This window comes from Coregonus clupeaformis, unplaced genomic scaffold (genome assembly GCF_020615455.1).
Source record: "Coregonus clupeaformis isolate EN_2021a unplaced genomic scaffold, ASM2061545v1 scaf0001, whole genome shotgun sequence".
In the NCBI taxonomy this organism is placed as follows: domain Eukaryota; kingdom Metazoa; phylum Chordata; class Actinopteri; order Salmoniformes; family Salmonidae; genus Coregonus; species Coregonus clupeaformis.
The window spans coordinates 3,541,842-3,565,000 of NW_025533456.1; the positions used below are offsets into that span (position 1 = coordinate 3,541,842).

General features: G+C 44.0%; 1 protein-coding gene across 2 annotated transcripts in view; it reads left to right on the plus strand.

Annotated features, from left to right (window-relative positions):
- LOC121554528 (fibroblast growth factor 11-like) overlaps nucleotides 1-23,159 on the plus strand; it is an 82,498-nt gene that overhangs the window by 36,237 nt on the left and 23,102 nt on the right. For both annotated transcript variants that reach the window (XM_045212249.1, XM_045212250.1), the window contains one exon: nucleotides 20,571-20,681. In XM_045212249.1, coding sequence (XP_045068184.1) covers nucleotides 20,571-20,681 — 111 coding nt within the window. The remainder of the gene's footprint in view (nucleotides 1-20,570; nucleotides 20,682-23,159) is intronic.

Below are 23,159 nucleotides of genomic sequence, written 5' to 3' on the forward strand. Positions count from 1 at the left end.
ACTTTTTCCACATTTTGTTATGTTACAGCCGTATTCTAAAATTGATAAAATTGTGTTTTTTTCTCGTCAATCTACACACAATACCCCATAATGACAAAACAGAAATATCACATTTACATAAGTATTCAGACCCTTTACTCAGTACTTTGTTGAAGCAACTTTGGCAGCGATTACAGCCTTGGGTCTTCTTGGGTATGACGCTACAAGCTTGGCACACCTGTATTTGGGGAGTTTCTCCCATTCTTCTCTGCAGATCCTCTCAAGCTGCCAGGTTGGATGGGGAGCGTCGCTGCACAGCTATTTTCAGGTCGCTCCAGAGATGTTTGATCGTGTTCAAGTCCGGGCTCTGGCTGGGCCACTCAAGGACATTCAGAGACTTGTCCCGAAGCCACTCCTGCATTGTCTTGGCTGTGTGCTTAGAGTCGTTGTCCTGTTGGAAGGTGAACCTTCGCCCCAGTCTGAGGTCCTGAGCGATCTGGAGCAGGTTTTCATCAAGGATCTCTCTGTACTTTGCTCCATTCATCTTTGCCTCGATTCTGACTAGTCTCCCAGTCCCTGCCGCTGAAAAACATCCCCACAGCATGATGCTGCCACCACCATGCTTCACCGTAGGGATGGTGCCATGTTTCCTCCAGACGTGACAATTGGCATTCATGCCAAAGAGTTCAATCTTGGTTTCATCAGACCAGAGAATCTTGTTTCTCATGGTCTGAGAGTCTTTTAGGTGCCTTTTGGCAAACTCCAAGCGGGCTGTCATGTGCCTTTTACTGAGGAGTGGCTTCCGTCTGGCCACTCTACCATAAAGGCCTGATTGGTGGATGCTGCAGAGATTGTTGTCCTTCTGGAAGGTTCTCCCATCTCCACAAAGGAACTCTGGAGCTCTGTCAGAGTGACTATCGGGTTCTTGGTCACCACCCTGACCAAGGCCCTCCTCCCCCGATTGCTCAGTTTGGCTGGGCGGCCAGCTCTAGTAAGAGTCTTGGTGGTTCCAAATTTCTTCCATTTAAGAATGATGGAGGCAACTGTGTTCTTAGGGACCTTCAATGCTACAGACATTTTTTGGTACCCTTCCCCAGATCTGTGCCTCGACACAATCCTGTCTCGGAGATCTACGGACAATTCCTTTGACCTCCTGGCTTGGTTTTTGCTCTGACATGCACTGTCAACTGTGGGACCTTATATAGACAGGTGTGTGCCTATCCAAGTCATGTCCAATCAATTGAATTTACCACAGGTGGACTCCAATTAAGTTGTAGAAACATCTCAAGGATGATCAATGGAAACAGGATTCACCTGAGCGCAATTTCGAGTCTCATAGCAAAGGGTCTGAATACTTATGTAAATAAGGTATTTCTGTTTTTATTTGTAAAACATTTGCATATGTTTATAAAAACCAGTTTTTGCTTCGTCATTATGGGGTATTGTGTGTAGATTTATGCTAATTTAAAAACATATTTTATCCATTTTAGAATAAGGCTGTAACGTAACCAAATGTGGAAAAAGGGAAGGGGTTTGAATACTTTCCGAATGCACTGTATGCCCAGGACGTGATCAGAGCAACAGGCCCAGCCCCATCCTGCCACCTAAGAGGTATGTATCAGATGCTCAACATACTCTGCTCACACCCACACTATGGAACACAAAGCTTTTACTGTCTCATCCTGGAATATACAGACAAGGTCTGAGGTCATCTGCCTTTGTCCTAAAGATCAGGAACCCAGACTTCATCAAAGAAATTGGAAATACAGACGTTGTCATCCTACAAGAAACATGGTATAGAGGAGACGAACCCACTGGTTGCCCTCTAGGTTACAGAGAGCTGGTATTCCCATTCACCAAACTACCAGGTGTGAAACATGGAAGAGACTCAGGGGGTATGCTAATTTTGTGAAGACCAATACTTGTGTCATTCTCAAAACATTTGACCACGACTGTAAGTAAGCATTTCATGGTAAGGTCTACACCTGTTGTATTTGGCGCATGTGACAAATACAATTTGATTTGATTTGAACTATGACAAAACAACCAACAAAAACATGTCACAACTCCTGCAGCACTGTCGCACGCTGGGTCTGTACATAGTCAATGGTAGGCTTTGAGGGGACTCTTAGGGTAGGTACACCTACAGCTTATCCCTTGGCAGTAGTACTTTATCACTGACCTCAACCCAGAGTCTCTCAGAGCATTCACAGTCAGCCCACTGACACCCCTATCAGATCACAGCAAAATCACAGTCTACTTGAACAGAGCAATACTCAATCATGAGGTATCAAAGCCAAAGGAACTGCATAATATAAAACAATTATATAGATGGAAGGAAAGTAGTTTAGAAACCTACCAAAAAAAACAATTAGGCAACAACAAATTCAATCCCTTCTAGACAACTTCCTGGACAAAACGTTTCACTGTAATAGTGAAGGTGTAAACTTCGCAGTAGAAAACCTAAACAGTATATTTTACCTTTCAGCTTCCCTATCAAATCAAAAAATGTCAAGCAGAGTACCTAAGAAAATTAACAACAATGACAAATGGTTTGATGAAGAATGCAGGTTGAGAAACCTATCCAACCAAAAACATAGATACCCAGAAAACCTGAGCCTACGCCTTCACTATGGTGAATCACTAAAACAATACAGAAATACACTACGGAAAGCACGTCAGAAATCAGCTCAATGTAATTGAAGAATCCATAGAATATAACCACTTCTGGGAAAATTGGAACACACTAAACAAATAACAACATGAAGAGTTATCTATCCAAAACGGAGATGGATAAACCACTTCTCCAATCTTTTTGGCTCTATAACAAAGAACAAACAACATAAACATATACAAATCTTAGAATCAACTATTAAAGACTACTAGAACCCACTGGATTCTCCAATTACATTGAAGGAAGTACAGGACAAAATATAAACCCTCCAACCCAAAAAGGCCTGTGGTGTTGATGGTATCCTAAATGAAATGATAAAATATACAGACCACAAATTCCAAAAGGCTATACTTAAACTTTTAACATCATCCTCAGCTCTGGCATCTTCCAAGGACTGATCACCCCAATCCACAAAAGTGGAGACATAATTGACCACATGGGCTATGCGTCCACAGCAACCTTCGGAAAATTCTTTGCATTATCATTAACAGCAGACTCGTTCATTTCCTTTGTGAAAACAATGTACTGAGCAAATGTCAAATAGGCTTTTTACCAAATTACCATACGATAGACCACCTATTCACCCTGCACACCCTTATTCACAAACAAAACAAAGTCTTCTCATGCTTTGTTCATTTCAAAAAAGCTTTTGACTCAATTTTGAGTGAGGGTCTGCTATACAAATTGATGGAAAGCGGTGTTGGGGGAAAAACATACAACATTATAATACACAAACAACAAGTGTGCGGTAAAAACCCCACAAAAAACCCACAAACATTTATTTCTACAGGGCCGTGGGGTGAGACAGGGATGTAGCTTGAGCCCCACCCGCTTTAATATTTATATCAACTAATTGGCGAGGTTTATGATTTTTAAGTAATTAATTTGCATTTTATTGCATGACATAAGTATTTGATACATCAGAAAAGCAGAACTTAATATTTGGTACAGAAACCTTTGTTTGCAATTACAGAGATCATACGTTTCCTGTAGGTCTTGACCAGGTTTGCACACACTGCAGCAGGGATTTTGGCCCACTCCTCCATACAGACCTTCTCCAGATCCTTCAGGTTTCGGGGCTGTCGCTGGGCAATACGGACTTTCAGCTCCCTCCAAAGATTTTCTATTGGGTTCAGGTCTGGAGACTGGCTAGGCCACTCCAGGACCTTGAGATGCTTCTTACGGAGCCACTCCTTAGTTGCCCTGACTGTGTGTTTCGGGTCGTTGTCATGCTGGAAGACCCAGCCACGACCCATCTTCAATGCTCTTACTGAGGGAAGGAGGTTGTTGGCCAAGATCTCACGATACATGGCCCCATCCATCCTCCCCTCAATACGGTGCAGTCATCCTGTCCCCTTTGCAGAAAAGCATCCCCAAAGAATGATGTTTCCACCTCCATTCTTCACGGTTGGTATGGTGTTCTTGGGGTTGTACGCATCCTTCTTCTTCCTCCAAACACGGCGAGTGGAGTTTAAACCAAAAAGCTCTATTTTTGTCTCATCAGACCACATGACCTTCTCCCATTCCTCCTCTGGATCATCCAGATGGTCATTGGCAAACTTCAGACGGGCCTAGACATGCGCTGGGTTGAGCAGGGGGACCTTGCGTGCGCTGCAGGATTTTAATCCATGACGGCGTAGTGTGTTACTAATGGTTTTCTTTGAGACTGTGGTCCCAGCTCACTTCAGGTCATTGACCAGGTCCTACCGTGTAGTTCTGGGCTGATCCCTCACCTTCCTCATGATCATTGATGCCCCACGAGGTGAGATCTTGCATGGAGCCCCAGACCGAGGGTGATTGACCGTCATCTTGAACTTCTTCCATTTTCTAACAATTGCGCCAACAGTTGTTGCCTTCTCACCAAGCTGCTTGCCTATTGTCCTGTAGCCCATCCCAGCCTTGTGCAGGTCTACAATTTTATCCCTGCTGTCCTTACACAGCTCTCTGGTCTTGGCCATTGTGGAGAGGTTGGGTCTGTTTGATTGAGTGTGTGGACAGGTATCTTTTATACAGGTAACGAGTTCAAACAGGTGCAGTTAATACAGGTAATGAGTGGAGAACAGGAGGGCTTCTTAAAGAAAAACTAACAGGTCTGTGAGAGCCGGAATTCTTACTGGTTGGTAGGTGATCAAATACTTATGTCATGCAATAAAATGCAAATTAATTACTTAAAAATCATACAATGTGATTTTCTGGATTTTTGTTTTAGATTCCGTCTCTCACAGTTGAAGTGTACCTATGATAAAAATTACAGACCTCTACATGCTTTGTAAGTACGAAAACCTGCAAAATCGGCAGTGTATCAAATACTTGTTCTCCCCTCTCTATATGGGAACTCCTTCAAGACTGTTGGAAAAGCATTCCAGGTGAAGCTGGTTGAGAGCATGCCAAGAGTGTGCAAAGCTGTCATCATGGCAAAGGGTGGCTATTTGAAGAATCTCAAATTTAAAATATATTTTGATTTGTTTAACACGTTTTTGGTTACTATATGATTCCATATTTGTTATTTCATAGTTTTGATGTATTCACTGTTATTCTACAATGTAGAAAATAGTAAAAATAAAGGAAAACCCTTGAATGAGTAGGTGTGTCCAAACTTTTGACTGGTGCTGTACCTCGGCCTAAACATCAGCGCTACAGGTAACTTCCACAAAGCTGTGAATGATCTGAGAGACAAGGCAAGAAGGGCCTTCTACCCGTCAAAAGGAACATAAAATTCGACATACCAATTAGGATCTGGCTAAAAATTATTGAATCAGTTATGGAACCCATTGCCCTTTATGGTTGTGAGGTCTGCTCACATTTGTACATTTTAGTCATTTAGCAGACCCTCTTATCCAGAGCGAATTACAGTTAGTGAGTGCATACATTTTCATACTGGCCCCCCGTGGGAATCGAACCCACAACCCTGGCGTTGCAAGCGCTATGCTCTACCAACTGAGCTACACGGGACCTCAACAACCAAGAATTCATAAAATGGGACAAACACCAAATTGAGACTCTGCATGCAGAATTCTGCAAAAATATCCTCAGTGTACTGTACAACGTAAAGCACCAAATAATGCATGCAGAGCAGAATTAGGCCGATACCCGCTAATTATCAAAATCCAGAAAAGAGACGTTAAATTCTACAACTACCTAAAAGGAAGTGATGCCCAAACCTTCCATAACAAAGCCATCACCTACAGAGAGATGAACATAGAGAAGAGTCCCTTCAGCAAGCTGCTTCTTGGGCTCTGTTCACAAACACAGACAGACCCCACAGAGCCCCAGGACAGAAACACATTTAGACCCAACCAAATTATGAGAAAGCAAAAATATAATTATTTGACACACTGGAAAGAATGAACCAAAAAACTGAGCAAATTGGAATGCTATCTGGCCCTAAACAGAGTACACAGTGGCAGAATACCTGCCCACTGTGACTGACCCTAGATTAGGAAAATCCTTGACTATGTACAGACTCATTGAGCATAGCCTTGCTATTGAGAGAGGCCGCCATAGGCAGACCTTGCTCTCGAGACATGACAGGCTATGAGCCCACTGCCCACAAAATTAGGTGGAAACTGAGCTACACTTCCTAACCTCCTGCCAAATGTATGATCCCATTAGAGACACATATTTCCCACAGATCACACAGACCCACAAAGAATTTGAAAACATTGATAAACTCCCATATTTGTTAGGTGAAATACCGCAGTGTGCAGTCACAGCAGCAAGATTTGTGGCCCATTGCCATGACAAAAGGGCAACCAGTTGAGCACAATCAACATTGTAAATACAACCTATATTTATCTGTTTAATTATTTTACACTTCATACTTCAACTACGTGCACGTTGTTACAACATAGCCAATCATATAACATTTTAAATGTCTATATTCTTTTAAACTTGTGTAATGTTCACTAATGTTTCCCTTTTTTATTGTCTATTCCATTTTCTTTGTAAACATGTTTCCCATGCCAATAAAGCCCTTTGAATTGTATTGAATAGGAGAGAGAGAGAGAGCGAGAGAGAGAGAGAGCGAGAGAGAGAGAGAGAGCGAGAGAGAGAGAGATGTACACCATAGAGAAAGCTGATTAGCATTGTGGTCCATGTCCCACTGCCGTGGCTTCGATTCGTCGCTAGAAAGAGAGAGAGAGGAGGACAGAGGGATGAAGAGAGAGAGAGTACTCTGGGGCAGAGGCAGAGGAGAGAATCTATGTATTTAGAGAGAGAAGGAGATAGAAAGGGTGAGAGGTTGAAAAGAGAGCGAGGGAGAGGAGAGAGAGAGAGAAAGGGAGAGTGGGAGAAAAGAGAGAGAGGGAGGTGTGGGACTGCAGACAACAGGACACTTCATCCTCTTACAGGCTAATTGACACTCTTTTCTCTCTTCCCCCTCTCTCTCTCTCTCTCTCTCTCTCATCCCTCGGTTCTCAGTGTCTTCGCTGCCTCGTTGAGCTGAGATAATAAAACAACTTGGTGCTGTCAGGCCACAGGCAAAGACCTGTTTCCTCTGCTGTTTTCTTTTTTTCTCCTTCTGTTGTTCTTCCTCACCTCCGTTGTGGTTCTTATTACATTTTCTCTTCTTACTGTCGGGTTTGTTCTCTTCTCTCAACCTGTGCACTGCTACTGACACGTCCATACAGATGTCTAGGCCAATGTTTAAGACACGTAGTGTACTCACTCAAACACACACTTAGATACATAAAAGAGACAGCCAGACACACACACATTCAGTTCGGTATCCCATACTGCATGGCTCCAGGATACATAGACACCTACATATTTTGTATTATCTCTCTCTCTCTCTCTCGCTCTCTCGCTCTCTCTCTCGCACTCGCTCTCTCACACACACACACACCCCTGTACACTGATGATGGGCGGATGGTTCTCGCTGGGCGGACGGTACAGCGGTCATTAACTAATGCACTGTGGGAGAGCGTGTCCGCCGCTACATGCCACACAGGGGTCAAAGGGCACTGACGCAAGAGAACACTAGTCCATCACAGGGTCACTCCACCCCATCCATCTCTGTCAAACTGCTGTGCCAACAACACACACACACTCGCTGATAAACACACACACACACTCACTATCACACACTCATTGGTAAACACAAACACACACACATACACACTCGCTGATAAACACACACACACACTCACTATCACACACTCATTGATAAACACACACAGATGAATGGAGCCATCTTAACTGCTGGGAGAGAGACGTGTGTGTGTGTGTGTGTGTGTGTGTGTGTGTGTGTGTAAGCGCTTGCATGTGCGTCTGTACGCTCACCCATTGACAGCCACACATTGCCTCTCCTCAGCACAGTGAGTCAGACACAGGGCAGTAACACTGCAGTGGGAGTACAGTCTCAATTCACAATAGGAATATGCAGGTGATATGACTAGCTTGCTGGAAGCAGTGTTAACTGTTGACTGTGAAATATACAGAGTTGTATGTTACACTGTAGAATGATGCTATGCAGTAGCTGTCATCCTGAGAGCGATGGGACAGAGGTTACAGAGGCAGACTGTTGGCTTGTATCTGCCTGCCTCTAATGGCACTTAAGGGAATATACAGTATTTATCGCTCAAAAGGTCAGACCACTAACATTACCAGAGTGCATAATTTTCCTGTTGAAAAGCAGAAATTTGTTGAGTATTAAACTATACTGAACAAAAATATAAATGCAACAATTTCAAAGATTTCACTGAGTTAAAGTTCATATGAGGAAATCAGTCAATTGAAAGAAATTCATTAGGCCCTAATCGATGGAGTTCACAGATACTGAAAAAAAAATTTGGACTCACAATGAGCCTCAGGACTTCGTCACGGTATTTTTGTGTATTCAAATTTCCATCGATAAAATGCAAATGTGTTTGTTGTCCGTGACTGCCCATACCATAACCCCACCGCCACCATGGGGCAATCTGTTCACAACGTTGACATCAGCAAACCGCTCGTCCCCACACGACGCGGTTGTGAGGCCGGTTAGACGTACTGCCAAATTCTCTAAAATGACGTTGTTGGCGGCTTATGGTAGAGAAATGAACATTAAATTATCTGGCAACAGCTCTGGTGGACAATCCTGCAGTCCGCATGCCAATTGTGCGGTCCCTCAAATCTTGAGACATCTGTGGCATTGTGGTATAACAAAACTGCACATTTTAGAGTGGCCTTTTATTGTCCCCAGCACAAGGTGCACCTGTGTAATGATCATGCTGTTGAATCAGCTTCTAGGTATGCCACACCTGTCAGGTAGGATGGATTATCTTGTAAACAAATGTGTGCACAAACTTTGAGAGAAATAAGCTTTTTGTGCTTATTTCTGGGATCCTTTATTTCAGCTCATGAAACATGGGACCAAAACTTTACATGTTGCATTTATATTTTTGTTCAGTGTATTTTAAAGAGGTGAAAGAAAAGTATGGTTCCTATTTTATTTTGTAGCATCCTCCAACTTTGATGCCCTTTAACGTTGCAAGTTGTAACATCAGAGCTATTGCCAGATATATTTTATTCCCCCTCTTTCGCTCCCTCAGCCACCTCTGATTCTTCTTTCTCTCTCTCTCTCTCTCTCTCTCTCTCTCTCTCTCTCTCTCTCTCTCACCCTCTCCCGCTCCCTTCAATCTTCCGCTCCTCTCCCTCTCTTTTCTCACATTCTCTCTCTCCCTCCCTCTCCCCTCACTCCGCCCCTCTCTCTTTCCTTGATCACATTATTTCGCTCTGCCTCCCTCTCCCCTCCCTCTGCTCCTCTCCCTCTCTTCTCTCTCTCTCTCTTTCCGCCCCTCTCTCTTTCCTTGATCTCATTCTCTCTCTCTCTCCCCTCCTCCCGGTCATGTCAGGTGCTGGGTGGAGGCCAGACACCAGAGCACTGTGGGTCTAATTGTTAAAGTCATAAACATATCACTTATGGCTCGGCATGGGAAACCTCCCCAAGGCTCTCTCCTTCACACCTTTCTCTCCCCCTGTCTCTCTCTCTTTAGCTCTTTCCATCTGTCTGTCTGTCCAACTGTCCGTCTGTCCGTCACTCTATTCCTCTGTCTGTCCGCCTGTCTGCCACTCTATCCACCTGTCTGTCCATCAGTCAGTCTTTCTCTGGCTCTCCTCCTCTCTCTCTTTCCCTCTTTTCTAGTCCAAATACGACATTCCCCAAGGGAAACTTCCCTCTTCTCTCTTCTAAAGCACTGTCATCCCTCGCCTCCGTCCCTCTCCCTCTTTCTTTCTTATTTTCCTTTATTTTCTTTCTCTCTCTCTGACCTTATCAATCTTCCCCTTCACCCTCCCTCATCTCTTCCTCTTTAGCCCATCTCTCACTCATTTCTCTGACAGCTGCTTTTCCTTTCCCCCTTCTCCTTTCTCTCCCTCACTCCCTCTATCTCTTTGTCTTAATCATTCTGCCGTTCGTTAAGCTACAAATCATTCAGCGTTACAGAGAAAAAACTCCCTCACTCTGACCTCTCAGTGAGTGTATGTGTATGTGTATGGGTTTTTCTTTATTTTTACTATTTTCTACATTGTAGAATAATAGTGAAGACATCAAAACTATGAAATAACACACATGGAGTCATGTAGTAACCAAAAAAGTGTTAAACAAATCAAAATATATTTGAGATTCTTCAAATAGCCACCCTTTGCCTTGATGACAGCTTTGCACACTCTTAGCATTATCTCAACCAGCTTCATGAGGTAGTCACCTGGAATGCATTTCAACTAACAGGTGTGCCTTCTTAAAAGTTAATTTGTGTAATGTCTTTCCTTCTTAATGCATTTGAACCAATCAGTTGTGTTGTGACAAGGTAGGGGGGGTAAAAGACCCAAGTCCATATTATGGCAAGAACAGCTCAAATAAGCAAAGAGAAACGACAGTCCATCATTACTTTAAGACATGAAGGTCAGTCAATACGGAATATTTCAAGAACTTTGAACGTTTCTTCAAGTGCAGTCGCAAAAAACATTGAGCGCTATGATGAAACTGGCTCTCATGAGGACCGCCAAAGGAATGGAAGAACCAGAGTTACCTCTGCTGCAGAGGATAAGTTCATTAGAGTTACCAACATCAGAAATTGCAGCCTAAATAAATGCTTCACAGAGTTCAAGTAACAGACACATCTCAACATCAACTGATCAGAGGGGACTGTGTGAATCAGACCTTCATAGTCGAATTGCTGCAAAGAAACCACTACTAAAGGAGCAATGGACATACGACCTGTGGAAATGTGTCCTTTGGTCTGGAGTCCAAATAAACCTCCAGGCTGTGTAAGACCTATTTTACCAAGAAGGAGAGTGATGGAGTGCTGCATCACATGACCTGGCCTCCACAATCCCCCAACCTCAACCCAATTGAGATGGTTTGGGATGAGTCAGATGGCAGAGTGAAGGAAAAGCAGCCAACAAGTGCTCAGCACATGTGGGAACTCCTTCAAGAATGTTGGAAAAGCATTACAGGTGAAGCTGGTTGAGAGAATGCCAAGAGTGTGCAAAGCTGTCATCAAGGCAAAGGGTGGCTGTTTGAAGAATTTCAAATATAAAATACATTTAGATTTGTTTAACACATTTTTTGTTACTACATGATTCCATATGTGTTTTTTCATAGTGTTGATGTCTTCACTTATATTCCACAATGTAGAAAATAGTAAAAATAAAGAAAAACCCTTGAATGAGTAGGTGTGTCCAAACTTTTGACTGGTACTGTATATGTGTATGTGTGTGTGTGTGTGTTTGTGTGTGCGACTGCCTTTCAAGAAGTACATGGAGATAAATGTGTTGTACAGTGAGGGAAAAATGTATTTGATCCCCTGCTTTGTACGTTTGCCCACTGACAAAGACATGATCAGTCTATAATTTTTATGGTAGGTTTATTTGAACAGTGAGAGACAGAATAACAACAAAAAAATCCAGAAAAACGCATGTCAAAAATGTTATAAATTGATTTGCATTTTAATTAGGGAAATAAGTATTTGACCCCTCTGCAAAACATAACTTAGTACTTGGTGGCAAAACCCTTGTTGGCAATCACAGAGGTCAGACGTTTCTTGTAGTTGGCCACCAGGTTTGCACACATCTCAGGGGGGATTTTGTTCCACTCCTCTTTGCAGATCTTCTCCAAGTCATTAAGGTTTCGAGGCTGACGTTTGGCAACTCGAACCTTCAGCTCCCTCCACAGATTTTCTATGGGATTAAGGTCTGGAGACTGGCTAGGCCACTCCAGGACCTTAATGTGCTTCTTCTTGAGCCACTCCTTTGTTGCCTTGGCCGTGTGTTTTGGGTCATTGTCATGCTGGAATACCCACCCACGACCCATTTTCAATGCCCTGGCTGAGGGAAGGAGGTTCTCACCCAAGATTTGACGGTACATGGCCCCGGACATTGTCCCTTTGATTCGGTGAAGTTGTCCTGTCCCCTTAGCAGAAAAACACCCCCAAAGCATAATCATTCAGATGTTCATTGGCAAACTCTGGTCCTTGCCCTGGGATATAGAACCAGACACATTGTATGACTCTGGTCCTTGCCCTGGGATACAGAACCAGACACATTGTATGGCTCTGGTCCTTGCCCTGGGATACAGAACCAGACACTATGGAATTAGATTGAGACAGCCAACCAAATGTATCTTCTACTCACTAAGCGCTCACACACTTTTCTATAGTTTTCTGTCCATTTTGTTCTATATCCTATGTCACACTATTTCCTAATGTACTATATAGGTGAATATGGTTCCATTTAGGACGTAGCCCAAGAGATGTGTACTGTGTTCATTGGCTAGATGTCATCTCTCTCCAGCCAATGCAATGTCAGTAGAGAAATAGTTGGTGGGCAACTTTTAACTTCCTTTGCAGTTTTAGTGACATAATTGGAACGGTTGTATGAAGTGACAGCAGGGCTTCATTCAATTGGAACTGGTTACTTTTCCTCTTCTTATAACACCATTATTACCCATAATGCATTACACGTTAATAGATGTATAATACATGGCATAGCTTCTTTCATCTCATTCATCAACCCCCTATGAATCCGTTTCATTAATGATCGATTTCCCTAAAGGTGGGGAGTTGGTGTGCATCATAGTCAGAGCTGTGGCGACGGTAGCGCCGACGACGGCAAGAAAATAGTTTGTTTTAAAGAGTGTCACCACACCCATGTCTATATGAATGATGAGGGAGTCTTTCACAGCGAGATATGATTGATGGTCCCACTAAATATGCCCATGAGGATGTGGGCTCTGCCTCGCTCCCATTACTCTTACTCACACAGGGCATAGTCATTTGATGCAATTTAACTGCCGCACTTATCGTAATTATGAATATGTGATGAAAGATGCACCTGGAGCTTTTTATATGTGTGTGTGTGTGTGTGTGTGTATGCATCTTTCTCCTGAAAGCTACTGCAGCAGGTCTCTAGACATTTTGTCTTCACTGTTATAGGAACAGAAATGTTTTTTTAAATTATAGGAACAGAGATGGGGAGTTTTGTGCTGGCAGAAATGGTTGCGGTTAACATCAGCTTCTGGTATAGCGGAGATACAGTTATTGTTATTGAGGAAAGAATAGGTAGCTTGTTGTTAGGTGTTATTACATTGGTAGCTTCTGTTGCCATGGATACTATAAATGTTGCAGATTGAAATATTAACGCTTGTAGAAATCTATGTTGGTAGGTGTGTTAACAGCTGTAGGCTGTGATTGTGGGAGCAAATACAATATGAGCTGCAGTAGCAAGATTACTGTATTGTATTAGGTAGAAAGAAGAATGTCTGCAGTGGTGTAAAGTACTTAAGTAAAAATACTTTAAAGTACTACTTAAGTAGTTTTTTGGGGTATCTGTAGTTTACTTTACTATTTATATTTTTGATAACTATGTACTTTTTCCTCCATACATTTTCTCTGACACCCAATAGTATTTGTTACATTTTGAATGCTTAGCAGGTCAGGACAATGGTCCAATTCACGCACTTATCAAGAGAACACCCCTGGTCATCCCTACGGCCTCTGTTCTGGCGGACTCACTAAACACACATGTTTCGTTTGTAAATTATGTCTAAGTGTTGGAGTGTGCCCCTGGCTATCCGTAAGAAAAAATAAAATGGTGCCATCTGGTTTAATTAATATAAGGGATTATACATTATTTATACTTTTACTTTTGAAACTTAAGTATATTTCAAAACAAATACTTTTAGACTTTTACTCAAGTATTATTTTACTGGGGAATTTCACCTTTAATTGACTCATTTTCTGTTAAGGTATCTTTACTTTAACTAAAGTATGACAATTGGGTACTTTTTCCACCACTGAATGAATCTGGAATCTAATCTAAGTCCTACCGATACACTTTGAGTTATTTAAGCTATTTGACCAGTATAATGAACAATGTCAGCAGCATATCCAATACAGTTATCTCCTGATATTCTGTTTGAATGGCCTTGTACTGCTGTGAATAGGTCAACCAAACTGGAACATGCATATTACCAAAGCAAATTTAAATAAAACCGTATCTCTCCAGTGTGTCTCAGTAGACAGACAGGCTAATTTGATAAAGCACCATCTCACTCTCCAGTATGTATCAAGCAGACAGACAGGCTGGTTTGGTTAAGCACCGTCTCACCTCAGCGCTTTATTGACGTTGGACGTGAAGGCGTGATGCGTGCTCCTCTTTTATTGAGAGTGTGACGCTCTCCTAATGAAATAACCGTGTCATCCCTCGCTACCCCGCCAACGCCGCAGCTACGCTATTCCCACACATCCCTCTCTCCTTCTCTCTCGCTTTTGCTTCTCTCTTTCTCTCTCTATCTCTTATGCTATCTCTTTCTCTTTCCACCCTATCTCGCTCTTTCCTCTCACTCCCTCTGTATTGCTTCCTTATTTCTCTCCCGCTATCTCCCTGTCTCTCTTTCTTCCCTCTCTCTTTCAGCAGAGAAAAGTAATGACTTGTTATCCCCTGCTGATTGGTTGATATGTGGTGTTATTAAGAGGGATCCAAACTGCATAACTCACTACGCATCCACGGACTGGGACGAGAGAGCGAGAGAGAGAGAGAGAGAGAGAGACAAGCAAATGAAAGAGAGAGAGAAAAGACAAGCCAGAGAGGAGACCAGAAGGGAGAGATGTAAAAAGAGAAGGGGAGAAATAAATAAAAAGTACGCCAGAGAGGTCCCACGGAGAGTGAGGTCCAACTGTGGGCATCAGTGTGTGTGTGTGTGTGTGTGTGTGTGTGACGGCTCCAGTCCTTGGCAGGCCTGCCTCACCCCTCTGCCCCCTGCCAACCCCATTCCTTTAGATGTGTCCGTCACTGCCAGGCTCTGGGAAGGGACCTGCCACCATTCATACATCCATCTCAGACCGCACACACACACACACACACACATCCATCTCAGGACCTCTCCGCTCTCAGTTACCACACACAGCCCTCAGACATGAACAGAAACCAATGGGAATGGGTCAAGTTGTCAGATGGGAGTCACTGGGGAATATTGTGTCCTAAATGGGTGAGATTAATGAATATATTCATGTTTGGTACAGTCTCTTACAAGTAGACTTCCTTTGAATGGCAAAAGTTATGTTTCTGAAAACGATCAGGGCCTGAACATAACCCTGACTCTCTCCCCCTCCCCTTCTCCCCTCCCCTCCTCTCTCTCAGCCCCTCCCCTCCTGTGTGATTGTGGGTGGCTTTCTCATCTGCTCATGACTCCAGTGGCCGCTTGGCTTGGCTTCTTCCACGTTGCTTCACACCCAGAATGTTAAAACATCCTGTGCAGCCCTGAGGGCCCTAATCCTGGATCGATGGCTCCTCTCCCTATCAGGCCGCGGTGACGCCTGAGGCTGGGTGGGGCTGTGTGTGTGTGTGTGTGTGTGTGTGTGTGTGTGCGCAACGTGCGTGTGGTGGTGGTGAGGGAGTGGTAGAGCAGTGGTACCGCTGCAGTGTTTAGCATACGGAACCAGGGACGGCCAGCCTAACAGCTCGTCCAGCCCAGGCAGGAGGGACTCAGGAGGGGGAAGCTCTCCTCGGCTCGCCCCTGCCCTCTCCAGAACCCCCAGATGTCCTGCAGAACACAGCCCAGTGTGACTGACATACTCCCCCGGCTCCACACCGCTTGCAGCGGATACTGCTGTGTTTAACGACTGGAGGGGGAGTGTGTGAGAGTGTGTGTGTGTGTGTGTGTCTGTGTGCTTGACTGCATGTGCTTGTGTAATGTGTCTCTATAGACAGTGTTTTGAAGTGTGAAAAACTGGGATCATCACTGTAAAGCATCTATAATACAGTGTAAGATCCACCGTCATGAGAAGGGCTGCTTCTGTCCAGTACAGTATGTTAAGCGAGGCTTGAAAGTGTAGTCTGAGGCTTAATTTGGCATTACAACTTTACTCCAGAACAAGCAAATTGTTGAACTCTGACCCTGTGTGTCTGGTGTTTGACCACCCACTGCTGATGGGCGCAATGTTTTAGTCGTTATTGGACCCAATCGCATTCCAGAGGCCACAACCATCACCCAACATTTAACAGCATTGTGTCACCAACTGGACGTTTCCACATTGCGTAAACGTTCCTGACACGTTATGTGTTAGTCTGGCCTTTCATGGTTAAACAGATGTTACTGTACAGGTATCTCCCTTACTATTTCTAGGAAGGAAACGGTTCAATCCTTAGCAGCCACACACAACTGTACAAGTGATGTCTTTTTCCTAACCGTACTCAAAGGCCAAGGCATCAGAAGCCCTGTTTCACCAGATGCCCCGATACTACCCTATCCTCATGCATATTCGATGTTGCTCATTAAATCTGGATTGTAGCGGCGTTTAAGTATTCTGACGTTCCCTGTGATCCACGTGATACAGTATTTATCCCTGCTAAAGGTCTAAAGTGAAGGATTCTCTCTGATGTGGGGCACATAAAAACAGAAAACAACACAATGTTGTCTATGTCGACCACATGTCCCGGATTGTGCGGGACAGTCCCGCATTTTTGCCCTTTGTCCCACATCTCTCAACCAAACAATCATGTCCCACATTTTATCAACAAATTCAAACACCACTCATTTTGAAATGTTATTCGATTTGTCCTGTATTTCAGTCAGACATTCCAACCTGCCTCTTGCATTCACGTTGTGCTTATGACGTTTGTTGTTGAGATCTGATACTCTGCGCAGCGCAAGACGAGACGTAGGCCAATGTCATAGGCCTATCGCCAACCAATCACATTTCTCAAATCCTTTCCGGCTACATTAAATTCCAGCTAAAGTTGGAGAGGACAGTTAGCCTAACTACTTACAAAAAGCATGCTTCTGATGAAGAGTTACAAAAGTAAGAACAACCAGAAATGCTTCCTTAGCCACATATTCCCAGATTTTCATAAAACAGCCACACATGTAGTTTCTCGTTTCTGCATCACCAAATTTTGCGCGAGGCAAATTAGTAGCTAGGTGCGCTTCAGTTAGCTTGTTCGGTGCAGCTGGAGAAGGGGTGTCCAGAGCAGCGCTCTCCTACTTCTCACAATGGTGCTCATTTAGTAGAGTTAGATCAAAGCTGAATCAATGTCATGGAAGATCACAATGATTTATTCGTATTCAGAGTCAAATATAATAGCATAGTATAACGTTACAAAAACACCACCTAATTTCTTGAGATTGTAGGATGGTTAGCCGAATAGTCCAAAATATTTAACTCAACAGCACACGCAACTAGGCAAAATGTGCTTTGATTAAACAAAATACAGGAAGGCTATATAGTTTGTTAACACCATAATTTGACAGTAAATTGTGTATGCCTAACTTGGGAGGCAGGTAGCCTAGCGGTTAAGAGCGTTGGGCCAGTAACTGAAAGGTTGCTGGTTCTAATCCCCTAGCCGACTATGTGAGAAAGGCACTTAGCCCTAATTGCTCTGGATAAGAGCGTCTTCTAAATAACCAAAATGTGTTTGAGGGTACAAAAATACATTTTTCTTGAGACAATATGTGTGGGGATAGGCAGACGTTGCAATTGGAGGATGCATTTTATGCATAGGCCTATTATATAATGATATTCAATAGGCTACCAATCAATCTGTCGGTACCAATTATTTATATATACACTAGATGACTAAAAGGGGGCGCTGTGTTGAAGCCACCATGCCTGTCCCTTGCCGTTAGCTGGCATGCTAGCTGTCGACAGGCTGCTACAACATCATTCCCAGTGTTTTTCCCTGCTATTTGGAGGTTGAAAGTGGAGGATTCTCTCTGTTAAACAGGGGCACAGCTGTCCTGAAGCATTAGCTAAGAAGCTACACAAGATGCTACACATTATTTTACTGCTCTTTGGAGGTCTTAAGTGAAGGATTTTATCTGTTGTCAGGCAGGGTAAACAACTACTGTTGTCCCATAGTGTTAGATAGCGTACTAGCATGCTAGCTGTCAACCAGAAGCTAATACACACAACAAGAGGCTGCAAATGCAGCGGATAAACTCAACTCAAATCAAATTATTTGTCACATACACGTGTTTAGCAGATGTTATAGCGGGTGTAGCGAAATGCTTGTGCTTCTAGCTCCGACAGTGCAGTAATATCTAACAAGTAATATCTAACAAGTAATATCTAACAATTTCACAACATATACCCAATACACACAAAACTATTAAGGAATGGGATTTAAGAATATATACATATATGGACAAGCAATCACAGAGCGGCATGGACTAAGATACAGTAGAATATTATATAATAGGACACAGTATATACATATGAGATGAGTAGTGCAAGATAAGTAAACATTATTAAAGTGACTAGTGTTCCATTTCTTAAAGTGGCCAGTGATTTCAATAGGCAGCAGCAGCCCCCAATGTGCTAGTGATGGCTATTTAACAGTCTGATGTCCTTGAGATAGAAGCTGTTTTTCATTCTCTCGGTCCCAGCTTTGATGCACCTGTACTGACCTCGCCTTCTGGATGATAGCGGGGTGAACAGGCAGTGGCTCGTGGTGGTTGATGTCCTTGATGATCTTTTTGGCCTTCCTGTGACATCGGGTGCTGTATGTGTCTTTGAGGGCAGGTAGTCTGTCGCCGGTAATGCGTTCGGCAGACCGCACCACCCTCTAGAGAGCCCTGCGGTTGTGGGCGGTGCAGTTGCCGTACCAGGCGTGATACAGCCCGACAGGATGCTCTCAATTGTACATCTGTAAAAGTTTGTGAGAGTTTTAGGTGCTAAGCCGAATTTCTTCAGCCTCCTGAGGTTGAAGAAGCTCTGTTGCGCCTTCTTCACCACACTGTCTGCGTGGGTGGACCATTTCAGTTTGTTGGTGATGTGTACGCCAAGGAACTTGAAGCTTTCCACCTTCTCCACTGCGGTCCCGTCGATGTGGATAGGGGGGTGCACCCTCTGCTGTTTCCTGAAGTCCACGATCATCTCCTTTGTTTTGTTGACATTGAGTGAGAGGTTATTTTCCTGGCACCACACTCCCAGAGCCCTCACCTCCTCCCTGTAGGCGGTCTCGTCATTGTTGGTAATCAAGCCTACTACTGTTGTGTTGTCTGCAAACTTGATGATTGAGTTGGAGGCGTGCTTGGCCACGCAGTCATGGGTGAACAGGGAGTACAGGAGGGGCTTGAGCACGCACCCTTGTGGGGCCCCAGTGTTGAGGATCAGCGAAGTGGAGATGTTGTTTCCTACCTTCACCACCTGGAGGCGGCCCGTCAGGAAGTCCAGGACCCAGTTGCACAGGGCGGGGTTCAGACCCAGGGCCTCTAGCTTAATGATGAGCTTGGAGGGTACTATGGTGTTGAATGCTGAGCTATAGTCAATGAACAGCATAAAAAAACAAAATACTGCAAAGTTTCCTAACAACTCACAGTTCATCTGGAGATATAAATCCCAGCTAGCTCGACAAACAACTTTTCTGCCTCAGAACATAATCCACAGTAGATGGAAGATGGTGTCCCGGGTCATTAAACTTTTAGTACCTCAGTAAAGTTGTTATTTTTTGTGTTTCTTTGTCTCTCTCGCCTTCGATCTGTCTTTCTCTCTCTCTCTCTCTCTCTCTCTCTCTCTCTCTCTCTCTCTCTCTCTCTCTCTCTCTCTCTCTCTCTCTCTCTCTCTCTTCCCAAACAGAGCAGCACAGTCTCACATGCTATCCATCTTTAATGAAGCATTCTCCGTGCTAGGCAATAGACACACACACACACACCCTACCTTCCTCACAGTAGAGTTTTTAAGCAGGCACCAAGGTCCCTTCAATCAGAAGGCCTCTGTAGACACAGACGGTGCCTTTCAGTGTAAATAGCAGGGCTCTCATGCGTTAGGGGGACACGAGTTCTCTCCCTTAGTAACGTTTTGTTCACCAGTAAAAAGGAGGACTCTGCACACTATAATTTACATGCAGTCTGCTCCAGAATGTGTCCATAATTACAACACCTTAAAGGAAAATTCCACCCAAAAACGATTTGGTATTTGTTTTATTAGTCATTAGTCCAAATGAAATGACAGAAATATAGCCGGTATGATGCATTTTGATTGCAGTTTTGAAACTGCAGTAAAAGTGCAGTTAATGCAGTCGACTGTGATATTTTGGACGCAGTAATTACAGAATAACTGCAGTGTACTGCACTGTAACTGCAGTTATACTGCACTCTGACTGCAATCTTTTTTTGAAAACTTGATTGCTGACAAGCAAAACATTTTGGGACTATATCAACAATGGACTAATGAAACAAATACCAAAAGATACCTGCTTAAAGCCGTGTCGCACACACACACACACACACACACACACACACACACACACACACACACACACACACACACAGACACAGACACAGACACAGACACAAACACACACACACACACACACACACTTGTTCCCAGATGCTGTGTTTGTGTAGGATAGGACAGTATGCAGTATGAGGCCACACACATATGTTGGTTGCCTTGGAACCTGTGTGTTGTTAACCCTGTCCTGTTCTCTCCCCCTGCAGAGCCCCAACTGAAAGGCATCATCACAAGACTCTACAACCGGCATGGCTTCTACCTCCAGATGCTTCCGGATGGCACCATGGACGGCACAAAGGACGAAAGCAGCTCCTTCTGTAAGTCTGTCTGTCTGGTTCACATCTGTATGTTTGTCTGTCTCCCTATAACCCTGCTGTCCTTCTCTAAGTTTCACACCTGTCCGTCCGTCCGTCTGTCTGTCTGTCTGTCTGTGTTCGCTGTCCCCATAACCTTCCAGGGACGATTACGCACCTGTCTGTCTGTGTCTGACAGTCTGCTGTCCTGTCCCTCTGTCTGCCCATCTGGAGTGTCAGTTAGACAAGTCTAAAACAGCTGAAAAACACTTTCTCCCTGTTATCCACATAGCTCTGGTTCCTCACAGATCTTCCCCAAGTAGCACGGTAGTCAGCCCCAGCGAGTAGTCTTCCTGCTGAGTCAATTATCCGGGTGTAGGGTGAACACGCTGATCTTGGGTCAGTTTTGCATTGTCCTCACTAATGGTTAAGTTTAGGACTGGGGGAGGGGGAGCCGATCCTAGATCTGTAAGTAGGGGAAACTTCACTCACCTGCTGAGTAGTCTCCCTGCTGGGATATTACCCTCAGTCAGGGTTTTCACCTGGATGATTACTGACCAAAAGATACAGTATCCCCCGTCCTCTACGGCCCACTGGTCTCTCCTGTACAAGATCATGATAATGTGAGACCTGCTTATGTTAGGACTTTTATTTTGAAGGAGGACAGGGTTTTCACCTGGGTGATCACTGAGCAGAACATAACTTCCCTTCCTCTGGGACCACTGGGCTCTCATACAACAGATCAATAGAACATTATGGGATACCCACGATGTGTTGATGCCGCACTTTGCACTAGCTTACAGTGAAATACCTTACGGTGAAAAGGTTTAACGCTAGCGGAATTTGTAATGAGGAAAGTCATGCTTACTGTAGATCCCAAGGCACTGCGATTATCTAGTGATACGCAACGCATGCTGTTCCCTTTTCAAAGGGGGGATGTAATGTTGAGGGCCATTACGTAACGCCATGTAACTCTTCACAGTTTGTACACTTCATATAGGCATAGTGTGAATGCTTTTTAAACAGTACGTAGCCTATACAGTAACTGTAGACACGTTATTCCATAACAATTTGTGAGTCTTAAATCTTAAATACAGTGAGGGAAAAAAGTATTTGATCCCCTGCTGATTTTGAACGTTTGCCCACTGACAAAGACATGATCAGTCTATAATTTTAATGGTAGGTTTATTTGAACAGTGAGAGACAGAATAACAACAAAAAAATCCAGAAAAACGCATGTCAACATTTTTATAAATGGATTTGCATTTTATTGAGGGAAATAAGTATTTGACCCCTCTGCAAAACATGACTTAGTACTTGGTGGCAAAACCCTTGTTGGCAATCACAGGCCACCAGGTTTGCACACATTTCAGGAGGGATTTTGTCCCACTCCTCTTTGCAGATCTTCTCCAAGTCATTAAGGTTTCGAGGCTGACGTTTGGCAACTCGAACCTTCAGCTCCGTCCACAGATTTTCTATGGGATGAAGGTCTGGAGACTGGCTAGGCCACTCCAGGACCTTAATGTGCTTCTTCTTGAGCCACTCCTTTGTTGCCTTGGCCGTGTGTTTTGGGTCATTGTCATGCTGGAATACCCATCCACAACCCATTTTCAATGCCCTGGCTGAGGGAAGGAGGTTCTCACCCAAGATTTGACAGTACATGGCCCCGGCCATCGTCCCTTTGATGCGGTGAAGTTGTCCTGTCCCCTTAGCAGAAAAACACCCCCAAAGCATAATGTTTCCACCTCCATGTTTGACGGTGGGGATGGTGTTCTTAGGGTCATAGGCAGCATTCCTCCTCCTCCAAACACGGCGAGTTGAGTTGATGCCAAAGAGCTCGATTTTGGTCTCATCTGACCACAACACTTTCACCCAGTTCTCCTCTGAATCATTCAGATGTTCATTGGCAAACTTCAGACGGGCCTGTAAATGTGCTTTCTTGAGCAGGGGGACCTTGCGGGCGCTGCAGGATTTCCGTCCTTCACGGCGTAGTGTGTTACCAATTGTTTTCTTGGTGACTATGGTCCCAGCTGCCTTGAGATCATTGACAAGATCCTCCCGTGTAGTTCTGGGCTGATTCCTCACCGTTCTCATGATCATTGCAACTCCACGAGGTGAGATCTTGCATGGAGCCCCAGGCCGAGGGAGATTGACAGTTCTTTTATGTTTCTTCCATTTGCGAATAATCGCACCAACTGTTGTCACCTTCTCACCAAGCTGCTTGGCGATGGTCTTGTAGCCCATTCCAGTCTTGTGTAGGTCTACAATCTTGTCCCTGACATCCTTGGAGAGCTCTTTGGTCTTGGCCATGGTGGAGAGTTTGGAATCTGATTGATTGATTGCTTCTGTGGACAGGTGTTTTTTATACAGGTAACAAACTGAGATTAGGAGCACTCCCTTTAAGAGTGTGCTCCTAATCTCAGCTCGTTACCTGTATAAAAGACACCTGGGAGCCAGAAATCTTTCTGATTGAGAGGGGGTCAAATACTTATTTCCCTCATT